This window comes from Ciconia boyciana, chromosome 8 (assembly GCF_034638445.1).
Source record: "Ciconia boyciana chromosome 8, ASM3463844v1, whole genome shotgun sequence".
NCBI classification, from domain to species: domain Eukaryota; kingdom Metazoa; phylum Chordata; class Aves; order Ciconiiformes; family Ciconiidae; genus Ciconia; species Ciconia boyciana.
The window spans coordinates 16,872,133-16,888,283 of NC_132941.1; the positions used below are offsets into that span (position 1 = coordinate 16,872,133).

A 16,151-nucleotide genomic window follows, 5' to 3' on the forward strand; every position below is an offset into this window, starting at 1 on the left:
GACAGTGGGCAGATACCAGAAAGTAGTTAATGAACTGTAAATTCATGTTTGCTTACCCCACAGCTTTTTGGGTGGCTGTGGCCTAATGTTCCAATAAATACTCTTCTCAAGAAAATGCAATACTGCTAACTACTTAATATGGTTGACTTGCTCTTAGACATTAACTGCCTTACTTGACTTACTGAGCAGTCTCCAGAGCTGTTCTAAGTTTGACTTGTTCCTCGTGGCATGAGTAGCAAGATTTCTTGTGTCTGTGGTGGATTAAGGGTAGGCCTTGCAATAGCAACATTTAGTCGATGAGTGTGTGTGTGTACGTATACACACCCCCCCCCCCCATTCCAATCATTTCACTGAGCAGCATCCATGCACACTAACTCTTGATCTGTAAATCATATATGGAGTTTGCATGTGTATATACTTATTATGCAAGTTAAGGAAATGCGAGAGAACAATTACAACAAACAAGTTTCATCTTGGCTGTATCAGTCCTTAATGTATAATAAAGCTTTTATATCTGTCACTCTTCTCCATTAAAAACAGGTTTCAAAGGGGTTTGTGCAATCATACATCTTACATGTAATACTACAAAATACTGTACATTTTAACCCAAACTTGCTATCACAGTTCCACAGAGTATTAAAATTCATTTTGGCACCTGTACAATATAGAGGCATATACATGTACGTGAACTTTTTCTTCCCTCCTTCATCGTCATTACAAAAAAAGGATAGGTGCTCGTTCCTCCTCCTGATACCTCTCTGGAGAAGAGATGCTCTGAGATTATTTGCACACCACCTCCCCTCAAATGCTACATAGCAACTGGGACCTCAGAGGCCAAAGATCAGACGACTTTCCACAGCTGCAGTGCCCCCAAAGTCTCCTCCACTCCTTCGGGAACAAGAACATTGTATTTTTTTCTTTTTTGTTTTCTTTTTGTTGTTGTTGTGTTTTGTTTGTTTTTTTAAAACAACAGAAAACAATTTGTCTATGATTAATTTATTCTGAGTCTTCCTCTGTGTGTCATGCTTACAAAAATATTATTATGGTCTTTAATTGAAATATGCAGTCTGAAAACTCAATCAGTAAATTCAGACAAAATGCCACTGCCTCTCCTATAGCATCAGACTGAAAATATTTTTCCTTGATCATCCTGAAACTAAATAAGAAACTGAAGTAAACTGGGAGCTTACCATCTGGTTTCCAGAGAGAGGAATCTCAGAACAGCATGACTCAGAAGAGCTCTGTGCATGGACCAGTGTCTCGCATATGCACTGCTAGAAGACAGCATTTTGATGCTGCGTGGTACATGCTATATTGGTGCCAGCTGAAGTTTTTGAAGAAAGTAAAACCAGTGGCATATTACAATAATTTCATCCCAGCCATGTCCTGTTCTAGCTGATGTCAGTGCTCACTTCCCTGCCCTGTCTCCAAGCTTTTGGAATCTCAGGCTTTAGCACCAAACCATGCTCGGAGGCCACAACCACCCCAGTGAATTCCTTTCTGCTCAGTCACTGCCCTCTTTGTATGGCTGCACATGAACAGCAGTTTGGAAGTCACTCTTCCTTACCCCCCTTCTACTGACCCTTTCGTTTCATGTAAAATGAAGGTATTTGTTTCCTCATCAGACTGATACTGCTAAGACATTAACCTGACACTTTAAGGCCAAAGTCTGTCCCCAGCAGTACCCCTGGTAGATGACTTCGTGATAGAGGGTTTTATTGGAAAATGACTTCTCTGTGCAGTCTGACTACTCTTGGAGCCTCCAATTACCCTTCTACAGTAACAGTTCGATGGCTGTTCCCATCAGCAGACTAAGGGCACATCGATTTTGCAGTTCACCAAGTTAGCTGGTGAAAGCAGTTTAATGGCTAGTTTAGCCCAGACTCTCCACGTATTGCCTCCCTGTATCATACCGCTCTATCTTCCACAAAGATACAGAGGTCTTAATGAGAGGATAGCTACAACATCTCCTCAGATCTAATCACCTAATCACCTGGCATACAAGTGTGCATTTAGTAGCACAACCAGTAGATAACTGCTGTTGCTCACTCCTTTGTGCACCTGAGGATCTGCCTTTGCTATTTCACTAATGCATACAAAATTGCTGCAGGGAACAGGAAAAAAAACCTCAGTAGTCTTAAACTGAATTATACAATTTTTCTTTGTTATCTACACAAGAGGCTCAAATACTTGCTATTATGCCTTCTGGAAGACCTGGTCTCTGAGTGGATTTTAATGCTACCTGTTCCTTCTGTCATGGTTTCCCTTTCTGTAGACACACAGGACACACAGTCCTCCCACAAAAGATTACTGGGTTCAGGTGTACCAGCAAATATGAAGAGAAGAAAAAATAATTATTTTAACCTTATTTTTAGCTTCAGGTTTTGCTTCTTTTTATCTATGCAGAATAGAAAATGAAGAAGATAGCAACATTTCTGAATTAATTACTTAGTATTTAAACTGATTAAGTCAACAAGACAACACTGAAGGATGAAAGGATAAATCAATGCATTTTTGCAAGTATTAAAGATGTAGAAATCATTATAGTATTTGTAGAATTTTCAGGGAATAAAACTGCTCCTGTTAAAACACCATTTAGTTACTACTCCATTGGAACCGAAGAGTATCAGTTACAACAAATCCACTCTCTCTGCATCTACCAAATCAATTTCCAATTACATCACTAGCACTTTTGAATGACTGAAAAGATCTCATTCCCAACAACAAATGTTTACATAATCAGTTCAATGTTTTAATTATAAGCAGGAAGATACTATACTCTAAAAGACAATACTTATAGCTCGTATTTTTACTTACACCTCAATAAACCATGACCTATCTTTGAAGACCATACTCAGTAGCAATACCGCCAGTAATCACAAAGCATGACAAAAACAGAGAAGATGCCAAACTATTACAGTTTTGAATCTCTCCTTGAATTTAGTATAAAATTTTGTTAACTGTAGCATTATTCTCTTGTCATAAAACATTTACTTTTCAGCAACTAATTTTATTGAAACAACATTGTCAAAGGAAACTTTTACATAATAAATTGATAGTAAACGTTTTAGTGCATTGCACTGCATGGAAATACTATTTGGATTAAGAACTATGTGTCTACTAGTAAGACTTTTGCTTTGATTTTTCATTAAGATTATAATATATTTCTACACATTTTAACACACTAGATGTGTTAAACTTGGGTCATAACTATTTTCCCAGACTGCTAAGGCTTTCAGGTTCTTTTTTTTTTTTTTCTATTCTGCATCATTACACACACAAGATAGTTCTATTTTTTCCCATTAAAAATACTAAATCATTGAAAAAGCTTAATTAAATGATAATAATCAAAATCTAGTAATTTGTTTTCAACCTGTAGTCTGCTACTTTTAGAAGATGAAGACAAAGGAACTTTCTGTTACCCGGTTACTTAACAGCAAAGCAGTTCATACAAAAACTCCCGAGCGGCCCATAGGCCGAAACCAGCGAAGACCACCAGCCCCACGGCCCGGGCAGGGTGGTCAGCGGGACAGCCCGGGGGAACCCGGCCAGCCGGGCGTCTGCTCCGCCCGGTTGCACAAGCTGCATCAGCTCTTCAGCTGCTGCAATTCACAGTTTGCCTCAACCTTCGTGAAATAACTGACTGAGGGGACTGCACGAATAACAATCCCAAATGTCACCAAATAACTATTTATGACAGCCTTTCTAAACCTGCAATGGCCTTTACTGCTTAGCCCGAGATTGCTTTTATCTGTCCTGTTTTTAAAACCGTGCCCAGCGTACACACCCTAGAGAAGGACAAACTGTAACTGCAGTATAGCAACTTCAGAGGGGTTTTTTTTACCCTTTTCATGCATTCTAAAATTTTACCTCAATATGCCTTTTTAAAGGTTCTTGGGTATTGAACTCTGATCTACAAATACAATTTTTTACTGCCTGAAAAGTCCAGTAAAACAATCTCTTTAAAAATAGTTTAATACACTGTACCAGCTCTCATACACAGATGACAGAATGGATTTTTAAAAATTATATTATTTTAGAAAGAGCAAAACTATCCTTCCCAAATATGTAAAGAAACTGAAACAATCTCAATAAATGGATTATTTTTGGTTGGTTTAGAGATTTAATTAAAAAAATAAAAACACCTATGCCCCAATGTGCCCATTTCATTAACTAAATCATACCCTACCAATGGAGACACTCTTAATTGCCTACCACCCCAAACATGTTGTTTTGTTCCCTCCCCCCCCCCCCATTTGCTTAGCACATATTCATAAGGCCTCTGGATAGAAACCGATTCAATTCCAATGTGATGCACTAACACATTCCAGCAATAATAAGCAATATTATAGTCTATACATGAAGCTATATTATTTTCTTCTCAATAAATTATTGAACAACTACAGTTTTGTTGGGTGTGTCTGTCCTCATGTCATCAATTGCTAATGGATTGTGAGTAAGAATACAACAGGTTGGGCAGATTATAGAAATTGGCATGGACCTTGTTTTATTAGTGTTGGTTTTAACCAGGAATATCAAACTAGATGTTTTTATGCCAACAGCTTCATCTAGTTGAGTAAAAGTATGCAGCAATTCCGTAAAAACTGAAAGATTGATGTATAAAATAAGCACATTAGCTAAATCATCCCCCTGAATCACACCTGAATTTAAAATAATTTTGAAAAACTACAGTTGAGTCTCTTTTCATCCCCCCTCTCCCCACCCTCCACCCCACCCCCACCCCACCCCCGTATAAATACAGCCATTTTCCGAACTTATTTACAAACCAGATGGAACATAAACTTTTTTCTTTTTTCAGTGGAGACTGTCATGTAGTCACATGCCTGTGGCAGTTCAGGCTAAAGAAAAACACTCTTTATTGTAACAGGCATGATAAAACAGCAAAAGCTGCAACACAGCAGATAACTGTGGCCAAGATTGGTTTTTCAACAGTATGTACCAAAAAGCACCTTTGTGCTGACACCACAAAACTTTCTTAGTGTAATGCACTGCTCTGAGTTACAACATTTAACTGCTCAGATGCCAAAAATAAGACATGCAGTCAACTGCTCATTTCTTAACTTGGGCACTGGAATGGTCATTGGTTTCAAATTAACCTATTTTCGAGCTAGTTGCTTTGATCTTCCCAACTGTTGTAACTGGGACCTACCCTCCTGAATGCATTAGTGTTTCAACTGGGATGAGCGGGGCAGTACAAGACAATCACTGCTGTGTTGTACCAGGGTGGTGCCCCATGATAAAAGAGGTCATTTGCCAAAGTCCTGCTTGCAGAATTTCAAGGTATACTGTTAGGTTTATCTGGGATTTTCCCAATTAAATAGCTTCAAGAATATCTACTTTCATGTTGGATTAAGGAGTTGCATAATCTGTCCTTGGACTGTGTTCAGGTGTAGAGCTCAGGTGACTTGATTTCTATAAAGGTCACTGTATTGGGGGACTACCTGAACAAGGGGAGTCCTAGGAACCGCAGTCCTGCAGCGCTGGACAGCTGTAGCACTGGGAGGTGGGATATTCAGTGAAGAGCTGAAAAGCTTTTATTGCTCACTCAGGGAGAAGCAGCAATGCTCCCCCCACACCAATATCCCCATCTCACATGTGAGCTGTCAACTCCTCTCACTGGTGACAGGGGCTGGAGGAGCTTGTTGGGGGGCCAGGAGGAGCTCCACAGTGGGGGAGGTTCTAATGTAAAAATTGCTTTCTATGTTTATTTTAATTTCACAGAGTGCTGAGTAAACAGAGTAAAAGCTCCAGAACTACAGCAGCTTCCTGTTTACCTCAGCAGTACTGACTCAGAGCAACAGGGCAAAGGCTCAGGGAGTGGTGTTCACTCACCTACAGTGGAGCTGGCACCTGGGTGGTAAGACGCATGTGGCTCAACCCACAAATTCCTTTTTATTAGCTTTCATGTTTTGCTATTCGTGCAATAAATCAGATTTGACTTCAGACATTGTGGTAGATAGACTATTTAATACATTGATTAAACCTTTAATTTAACTCTTTAAAAGAATCCAACCTTAGTATTTATTTCAGTGCATGCAGATACAAATGCTTCCTTGTTTCATTATTACATAACTACAAACAAGAATTCCTTTGAGCATTCCACCTCAGGAATTAGCTACGCATCTTTCCAAAGGACCAAATCTGCAAGTTCACATCAACTCCCAAAAAGTTGCTATTAATCAAAAAGCAACAGGAAGCAAAATATTGGGAAAAGCAGTATACATCACACCCAACAAATCTCATGCACCATGTAGGAGACTCAAACAGATACTACTTCACTTTCTCAGCTGTACATTCATCTCTGGCCTGAACTGCAAAGTGCTTACTATCTGCCTCCAGCATAAGGGTTGAGGATGGCTACACAACTACACTGTAGCTTAGGAGCGCATGCTTTCTAGAGCTCACAGGAGTCCCATCAGAAAGCATATTCCCCTGCCAGTCTGGACAGTCCAATTCCTCCCCTCATCCTAGAGCAAGGATGTTAAGACCCAATACACAAAACTTTGCAGACCACTCCAGGTTTTCAGTTATGCATGTAAGGACCAAACCTAAACATCCAGGGGCAAAGAGATCTTTCTTCTGCAAAGTACACAGTGACAGCAGGAAAAGTCTAAGCTACTCAAAGTAAAGATAGAAAAGTGGGAACTTAGTGAATGGGTAATGAAAGTGCTTAACAGTCAGGGGACAATTTCATGCACAGGCTCATTCATCCTTTGTCAGGGTTTGATTTTTACTTTAACCAATAATTACACTATGCCAGGGCAAGCAGGTCCCATTGAGTGTCCTCAACAGAGATATTCTCATAACCAGATTATCCTCCATGTGCACATTATGAATAAAGTTAATATTTGCCATTGCACTGATTTTCTAGAATACTTTTGATTATTCAGTCCAGGACAGCTTTGAGAAGAAAATACATTAAAAATACAGCATGTAATACTTTGGTTGTATAGAATAACTGGCTTATTTTCATGTAATGAATATGTTAGTTCTACTTCACTGGCTTTTATTACAGTGTCTTCCTAATCAATATGACAAGAATGCTATTCTTTGACCATTTTTCTGAACAACCCAGCCTGCTTAAGATTTCATAAGGCTGTCATATTTTCTTCCTGTCAGATCCCATGCTTCAAATTATTTTGTATTAAGCTTGTATTAAGCTTAATTTGTATTAAGCTTATTCTGGCTCTGTAGACTTTCATATTTCCATAGTAATTCATAAGGCACCCAACAAAATAAAACTAAAAATTAATATACATGATCTCCACTGGCTAAGTAGCTCACTGCATTCTGCCAATGAAGCTGATGCCCCAAAAAGGTGGAAGCATAGAAATGTATTGGGAATACAAAGAGTTCATTCTATTCTAGTGTAACACCATGGTTATTAGTTGAATTATGTAAGGGAAGTGTCTGGCCCAACATTTTTTAATATAACCTTCAAAAGGTAGGAGATTGGGTCTTTATGGTTATTATGTAGGCTGCACCAATGCATGTGTATGATCCCTGCATCTACAGCAGCTTTGCTTTATTAACTATGGGCAGATGTTCACTTAATAGGTAAAGTGATAGTTCCTATTAGTCTACAAAAGACAAGTTTTAGCACAGAAACAGCTATTTCCTGCAATTTTTTTTAATACATTAGAATGTTTAATGGTAACAACTAGCATTCAAATTATTACTGGACCAAGAAAGCTAACTGAAAGCTAATTTAGACATCTAGCTATCTTTATAACTATAGGCTTTTACCAGATGTGTGAACGAGTGATTCATTTGCAAAATAGCATTCTTCATATATTTGCTATAAGAAACTGATACTATCAGGATATGTATTAGATTCAGTCTCACAGATGTCATATCAGCATAATTATGCTTTAAGCAGAGATGCTAGCTGAAGAAGCTCTGAATGCACTCCGGTAGGCTTAAATTGCTGCTATTTCACAAAACCCATAACTTGATCACCAATTTTGCGGAATTATGCAGAAGACCAAATTTAAATGTCTGTTACAGCTTGTAATTAAGTATCAGCATCATAAATATACATAAGTTTCAAACTATTTCTGTTAAAGGGAAACCAAGTGAAAAGCTAAGTATCAGCTTTGAAGAAAAACTGTTGCATATCACTCCAGATAAGTTACCCTAATTTTATTTAAAAGAATCTCTGTAGTGGTGCAGTGTGATGCTGCATTTCCTTTCCCTGTTAATTTTCCATTTCTATGTCTGACCCTGGCTTCCTGTCAGAAAATTATTAACATTTTCTCCGTTGAAGACGCCTCATTTAACTAAAGGTCTTTTTCATCTGAATACACAAAAACAGCGAAAAGATGCAAAGCACCCAAAAATCAAAGCCCAATCCAAGTGTTTCTCTCCCCCCTCAAATTGTATTGATGCAAATCTGCATTCAGCATGAAATCTGCATTCTACATTAGGTTCCCTTCATCACCATCATCTGTATCCCTACTCAACCTGTAGTCTCACTTAAGTCTTCAAAGAACTTCTTTGTTAGATAACCTTAAACATGATTAATCCAGCTACTTGTTTACATTCCTTAACAGTAAAACAGTTTAGCATCTTATCTCCAAAACAGAAGGCTAGCCAGCTTTTATCATCTTAAGCAAAATGCTAAGCTTCATAATGAAAACTCAGAACGGGTGAAATTCAAGCTAAATCACAAGGTTTCAAAATTGGGGTGGGCTGGGGGGGGTGTGTATGTGTTAAATCGAGAAGAAACTATAAGTCTCAGATATTACACTGTGGCTGAAGACTTTGGCTTGCAGGGCTTCAACACAAAATCACATTAAACTTAAATGCTTGTGATGTACCTTGCTTTCAACATCTGGGCTCATTCAAACTCTGAGCTCAGAGTCAACCCCACGTAAACTAAATAAAAAAATAATTTTAAACGTAAACTAAAACCAGCTGAATGACTTTTCATCTAAGCATAGCATTCTGATTCAGAAAAGACAGCTGTTAGGTGAATACTGTTTCTTTCCCTCCACCTCTGAGCAACCTGGACACAAACCAGATGCTCAGGTTATCAATATCCTTTAACTTTTAGCTGCTGCAATTCATTACACTGTTGAAGCCCTTAGAGGCAGCTTTACCTTCTTCTACACTCCATATTAAAGCCAAGATTTGTGGTCCTTTAAAAATAAAGTTCTGGCTCAAAACCCAACTTGCACTCAAGTAGCTTTCCTCTAAGCTTACATGTCAGCTTGCTAAGCAACATATTCCTTCTGACCCCATCAGGACCACAGGAGTAGCTCAAGGTCTTCAACTGGGCTATAAATGCTGCCTTTGATTCTGTCTTGCTGAAAACAAATACAATATGAAGTGGCGTGCTAAAAACGTGACATAAATGCAATACCAATAGCTATACCTTTAGCCTGTACCAGGTCACTAAAAGCATATTCTGCCACACACTCCTCAGCTGTGCACTGTCATCATAAGCAAGGCATGCAGATGGACAGAGATATTCGGTGAATAGGTACCCATTAGAGTTCAGCTTAGCATTATTTCCAATTACTCTGCACAGGACTGTCATGAACTTTGACAAACCCTTCCCATATATCTCTCCTTCCACACCGGTTTCTTTGCCTTCTTCACACCTGACCTAGAAAACACTGAGGCACCTGTAAGTTAGACTGAGAACCAGAAGGAAAAAAATTGTCAGGAGCACTCCAGGAGCAATACTGAAAACCAATTTCTTAAGAAAGGAATATTGACACTTTCTACAGACTTCCCTGGTGCTGACTAAGGGTTCAACATGCTGTATTAGCCTTTGGATAATCCTAAACCTGCAGGTCCATTTTCAGGGCTTTCACTGCAGTTGCTGGAAGGGACAAAGAGCTTTATTCCATTTCCTTCTGTCTGAGATAAATCTCTAGATCTGCTACTACACAGCTGCCTGGTTTTGTCCCTTTTTTCCTGTAAGCACTCTTCATTCCTGTCTCAGCTGACTTTTGGTTTCTGAAGCAGCAGATGTCCATAGCTCAGCTGGTTCTTGAGAATGGTTCAGAACAGGCAGCTCCAAGTCCTGGTCAAGCAGCAGGCCAGACTTTCAACCTTCTGCCACTTCAGAAAGATAGGTATGTGCAGCAACAAAGACACTGCCATTGCCTGCAGACCACAACTACTGCCCTTTCTTTACTACTGCATATTTGGTATTTTCCCTAAATTTCATGGCAATACGATTATGTGAGATTCTTAGACAACCAAGAATTTAAGTCAATGTCAAACTTTTGGAGTATTGACCCATGATGTTTGAATACACATGAGAAGATGCCAAGACACTGATGCAGTACGTGTTTCTACATTTACGAGACTATTTTCATAAAAATCAGTTTTCTTCCTTTGAAAAAAGATTTAGATATGAACTTACAGGCAAGTTCTTCCAAGCAGTTTCAGGTGAGATTTTTTTCTCTATGTAATCCCAGACAATTCCCTGTGACCAGTGTCAGTTACCAGATTTGATAATTATTTACAGAAAACGAAGCTATTCCTTGATACCAACACGAACCATCACTCTAGCACTGTCTGAAGAAGTCAGTGCTCAGAAAGTTTAAGGACAAACATCACTTTAACCTCTATGAATAAACCTAATAAAACACTCCAGCACAGCTCATTTTGTAGTCAAGCTGCTTGTACTGGGCCACGGCATCCACACAAACCTGAAAATAAAGAAAAGGGCCCTTACAAAAAAAGAAAAAGCCAAACTGGAAACAAACTTAAAGTATGTTGGAACATTTTTCCATGGAATTAAAAAAAAAATCCAGGAATGGGAAAGATTTAGGCATTATGATGCAACGCTGAGGCTTGGCATAATACCAGTCTTTATGTAAACATAGCTAAGATTTTGCCAAGATAGTTGTGTCTAAATGTTGTTATTAACCAGAGGATAATTGTGAATAAAGAAATGTGGTAAGTTTTTTTAATCAGTTGCTTGAGGTTTTTTGGTGCCATAAACAATGTGTAAACCAAGGTTAGCATGAATTATTCAACACCTAAAATACTGAAACACATTGAGGCTTTCAAAAACAAAATTCTTCTAATTACGAACACAATTAAAAAAGAACAAAGAACCATGAAATATTCAGGTATTTGTAATAACTTGCCAACCTATTCTGCCAGTTTTATTTATGCTCTAGTTAGGTTTTGTTGAAAAGAAAACCATTCTCCCCTTGCTTCTGCGAAAAGTATCTAGGCCAATTATGAATGTTTGTCCCTGCAGGACAGTAAGGAAAGACAAGTCTGAGGTAGCCTATCCAGTTTTATAGATAATGTCATTTTTTTTAATTAAAAAAAAAGAAGGAAGAGGACATGATCCACACATCTTAAGTTTTCCTCCTTGTCTGCACATTTCAGATTTTGGAAGACTAGCTGAAACCTTAAGTTACAGATTCCATCTAATCTGCCACACTGAAATGAAAGACGTTTGTTTCATTGCTTATGGAATTGTAGCTTCAAACATCCTCCAAGGTAACCTTTCACAAATACACACAAAAGAGTATCACCAAAACTAAGTCCAATAAGACCAAATCCAACAAAACCAGAGTAACTCATTACACAAACAGATTTTAACAAGCAAGGTGTAAAGGCTGCCAGCAACTGAACAAATCTGCAAGTCTTTGCTATTTTGCTATTGAGAATACAATTTTTAGTATTTCATACTCACTCCATTGTTAATACATTCAGTTAATGAAAGCTATAAGAATCACCCATGTTAATTAAGGAAAGCCTCAGGGTTTTTTCTTTAGGTTTTTCAAAATAAAAAAGACACTAGTGGAAAATGTTCTTTAGTAAAATTTGTAAATTGTTTATAATATGAGCAATACAAAATGCCTCTCTTGTAGGTTGTATTGCATTTAAATGCAGAAATGTGCATCTAAAAGCCTGTGCGCACTAGAATGCCACATCTAGTTAAGTTTTTAAATGTGTAGATGAATAACCCGCTTTATAGTTTCCTATTAATCTTTAAGTTTTATATGCAGTACCATAAAATCTCATTCTATCATTTCAGATGTCTATTGATTTCACTTCAATTTAGTGAAAAACTGTTAGGTTTTAACACGTAACATTTCCTCATGTTACTGTAGCATTTAGAAGTAGCTGTAGACCAGGAGTGAAATTAGGCCAGGGTACACAGTTCACAGCCATGCCATCTCCTACTACTAATGCTACTGGGTATAGTACTGGTGTTCATAAGGGGTGGGCCATTCACCCCCATCGAGGTCACTTGAGGGCAATGTGCTATCCTGTTATATGACTTAAAGCATATTATGGAAAAGGGGATAAAGGCACAAGGCATGGAAAGCTTTAACCATTTCAGCAAATGAGGTGAGATTTGAAGCTGTGAGGTTGGTCATTCAGTGATGTAGGTTTGGGATTCACACTCCCACTCTCAAAACCTCTGATGCCATTACATGTTTTGGTTTATTTGAAGTATAGTAACTGAGAAAAGCTTGTTTTCTACAAGGTTCCTTTAACATGCACAGTTCTATGTATCATCTAGTGAAGCAATAGTGGAAAAATACATCACACATCAGGCATGTGATCTTTCACCATCCCAGCCCTCTGTCTGTGCCTTTTCCTTTCCCCTACAAAATGTTAATCTGAACAACCACATGAAAAACTACGTTGTGCAGCTAAGCATGCCTCGTCCAGTTAACGAAAGCACCTCAAAAATCTGTAGATTAAAGAATTAGACCATTAGATACACAGAGGTGCTTCTGCATACTCCTTGTGCAATGTCTGACTGCCAGAATAATTTTGTTTCCACTGAAACACATTAAGAAAGAACAGGAGGTAGCCTGCAGCTATCTTGCTCTGGCATTTGCTCCTGTCAAATCTCAATGTTTATCAAGGGTTGACTTCCATAGTGTTTGTATGGGAGAGCATCAGGTAAAGCCCAAATTTCTAAAGACAGCAAGACTATTAATTTAGTCATTGATGAGTCAGTAATGACCCACTGGTTCAGCAGAAGGGTTATAAAAAGGGACAAAACCTTTCAAATAAAGTATCAAAGAGGTTTCAGTTATTTATAGTGATTAAAGGTGCCATGGAACATTTTGCAAGAATACATGGGGTCTTGTTGGGTTTTTTTGGGGTTTTTTTTTTTTTCTTTTTTTACTCTGGAGTCCAGTTGTAAAGTAGTTGTATTGCTTTCAGGTAGTGTTGATAACAGCTTTGAAAAAATACTCTGCATTTTAAATTGTACAGTAATAGCTAACATGATGGAAGGGCTTTCCTGTATCTTTTAACACACAATTGTGGTCTGTGGTATACAGACAATATCTAACACCAACTATTCCACAGATTCCTATTAGAGATTTATCCTCAGTGGTGTTTTGCCAGTTTAGTGTTAATGCACAAATTGAGTAGTGTATATATGTTATTGCACTTAAAAATCCTCCAACATGCGTAACAGTAACTGTAAGGAGTACTATGAAGATAAAATTACTACCATAGAAATCTGCACTTTAAAAGGGACCAGAAAAATGTTCCAATGTTTACACACACCATTTAAGAACCGTTGTCTGGGCAAGGTTAAGCCTGTTTAGAACTACTAGTAAAGGCATATCTTATACATCACATAACATACTATTGCAGATAACATTTAAGGGACAAACCCCAAAATCACACTGGAAGTCTGTAACAAAGTGGAACATGCCCTTCCTGATTTACAGCTGAAGACAGAGGACCTCTGTAAAGGCTTGCTGAAAGTTAAAGATATAGAAGGGAAAGCTTGTGGAAGGCAACTGCAGAAGCCAAGAAGTAAGACCACAGAGTCAGGCTGAGTATTTCAAAGTCACATGGCTGATCGATGGGAATGAGGACATGCACAGGTTTCCTACACAAGGTTAGAATCAGAGAATAGACTGAACCAGTTTCATCAGCAATATTGAAGGCTTATAAACAGATGGAAAGAGCACTAAGGTAGAACTGAAGAAGCAGAACTTCACATGGAAATTGGAAGCACCTTGCTTGGATCAGACTAGGCTCCCACCATCTCGTCAACCCAGACCATTCCACCATTCCCTCTCAGATTTATTCCCCTTATTCTCTTTCCTGTTTGATAAAGTAGGATCTGTCACTTAGCCTATTACAGATCAAGTCATACCTCCATCACAGAGAGCACAAAGTAGTTTGCATACATTGTCTGTCAAAATCAGCAGAGGATTCCAGTTCTCTCACACACTATAGATTATTTAGGCTCCTAGGAGAGCTCCACAACACAGAGGCCACAGCAGCTGTTAGGAATATGCCCCTTAGATATATTCCCCAGTGCTTCCTCATTAAAATAGCACCAGAACAAAACAACATCCACAGAGAGAGTGATCACAGAGACTCTGCACAGCTTTGGTACTTCAGTGAGGTTCTTGCACACTGTCACACTAGAGACTGGAAGACAGGAAGAGGAATAAAGGGGAAAATAGTATGTTTTCTTACAGCTACAGTAGCAAATGGACAGAATGACAGAAAGTACTCCCCCACCTGCCAGTTCTAATACTTAGATGTCCTGACTTGCCCTAACTGAATTAAAAAAAAACCTAAAAAACTGAGTAGTTCTAGTTCTTCAGTATATTCCCAAGTCTTCAAAAATACCAAGAATGAAAAATAAGTGACTAGGCATCTCATTGAGATATGACACCAAAAAAAGTAAGTGGGTTCATTTGAATGAGGTAGACTTCTACCCGCCTCAAGAGTTTCAATTGGTCAAGAATAATTGCAAAACAAGCCCTAAAAGGACACATTTAGCTACAGAACATAAAAAACATTCTTCATTGTTCACTGTATCCTGTTACCAGTTTGAACATAATTTTAGCTACTGAATTGGTGCTTTCTGTTTTGGCAATCAGATGATATTAACTTCCCTTTTGTTTTTTCTTTTCCTGTTTGTACACCTGCACTCTCAAATGAGCAAACAGCAACAGGATTAGTATTTTATAGCTGGCCTACTCCTCTACATCTCTTACGAGCAGAATGACAAAATACTCTCAAAGCCTTGGGGAAAAAAAAAACACCACAATAACCTTGACTTCTAACTTCAAGCTTTAATTGTAGTCACCAGGTAAAATAATTTTGAAATAAAAACAGATATTCTTCCAAAATACTGTCTGCTTGAGATGTAAAATTCATGACTATAGCTACCTCACAACAGGTAGTTACATCCCTATTACTGATTCTCCAGCTACATATTTTGAAGTGCAGACGAGGAAGAATTCCCCAAAATCTTAAGGGCATTCTACAACAGTAGAAAGCTACCACTGGTATTTCTGATTGAAGTCTCTTTTCCCCCATACTAAGTTAGGAGCTATTTAACTGTTCTTGAGTATCAGAGATCCAGTACTAACCACAATAGGCAGGTTACAATCCAACTGATGGGAGCAGTTCAGCTTGCTTTGTCCCTTGCAGTCCCAGGCTGGACTCTAGCCACACTCAGCACAAAGAAAAATCCTGCCATATAGTAGCAGGATAAGCCTACTAATTGCTTGTTCAATTTTAAGTATATTCTGGTCTAAGAACAGACCCACATACTCGACAAGTCAAGTGAAAAAGTTACCTAATGGCTTCAGGTGCAAAAATGCCTTAGGCTGTATCATTAAGAAATGTGAACAAAGAAAACCTGATTTCAGTAGGTGAACACTCTCGAGGTGTGTCAGACTAAATAGCTACTCATGACTAACTCATTAATTGTGGTAACAACATGCTTCTCTTACATTCAAACTATTACCTTCAGAACAGATTCATCAGAACATCCTTAGTGACAGCAAAAGGTTTATGAAGTATCTGCCTATACATTAAGAGTACAGGCTGTACTGTCAATACAGCCAAAATATACTTGCTTCAGCACTTGTCGTCTTTCACACAGTTAAGACTGTTTTCAGAATAAACAGCTCTTAAATCCCTTTCCACAAAAGAAACTTTCAGGACTGGGAAAAAGTAAGGTAAGTTTATAGACTTAAACAGTGTCATTGAAATAGGGATTTAGAGTTTTGTATTGTGTTCTGCTCTTCTGGGTGGGTTTCAGACACTCCTTTCTTATCCAAAATTGGAAGTTTTTAGTTCTGTCAAGACTGTATCCATAATGGCTTAATTTTGGACAGTCTGACAGATGCAGCTGAACTTTATTT

General features: G+C 38.3%; 1 protein-coding gene across 2 annotated transcripts in view; it reads right to left on the reverse strand.

Annotated features, from left to right (window-relative positions):
• The window catches only part of MYO1E (myosin IE), a 97,928-nt gene that overhangs the window by 69,493 nt on the left and 12,284 nt on the right, over positions 1–16,151 (reverse strand). Inside the window, exon 1 of one of the 2 annotated variants that reach the window (XM_072869598.1) lies at positions 1,191–1,208. The exons of the other annotated variant lie outside the window; for it this stretch is intronic. Within the exon in view, the coding sequence (XP_072725699.1) occupies positions 1,191–1,193 (3 nt within the window). The 5' untranslated portion in view covers positions 1,194–1,208. Of the gene's footprint in view, positions 1–1,190; positions 1,209–16,151 lie in introns of those variants that run through there. 2 annotated transcript variants of the gene reach the window in all.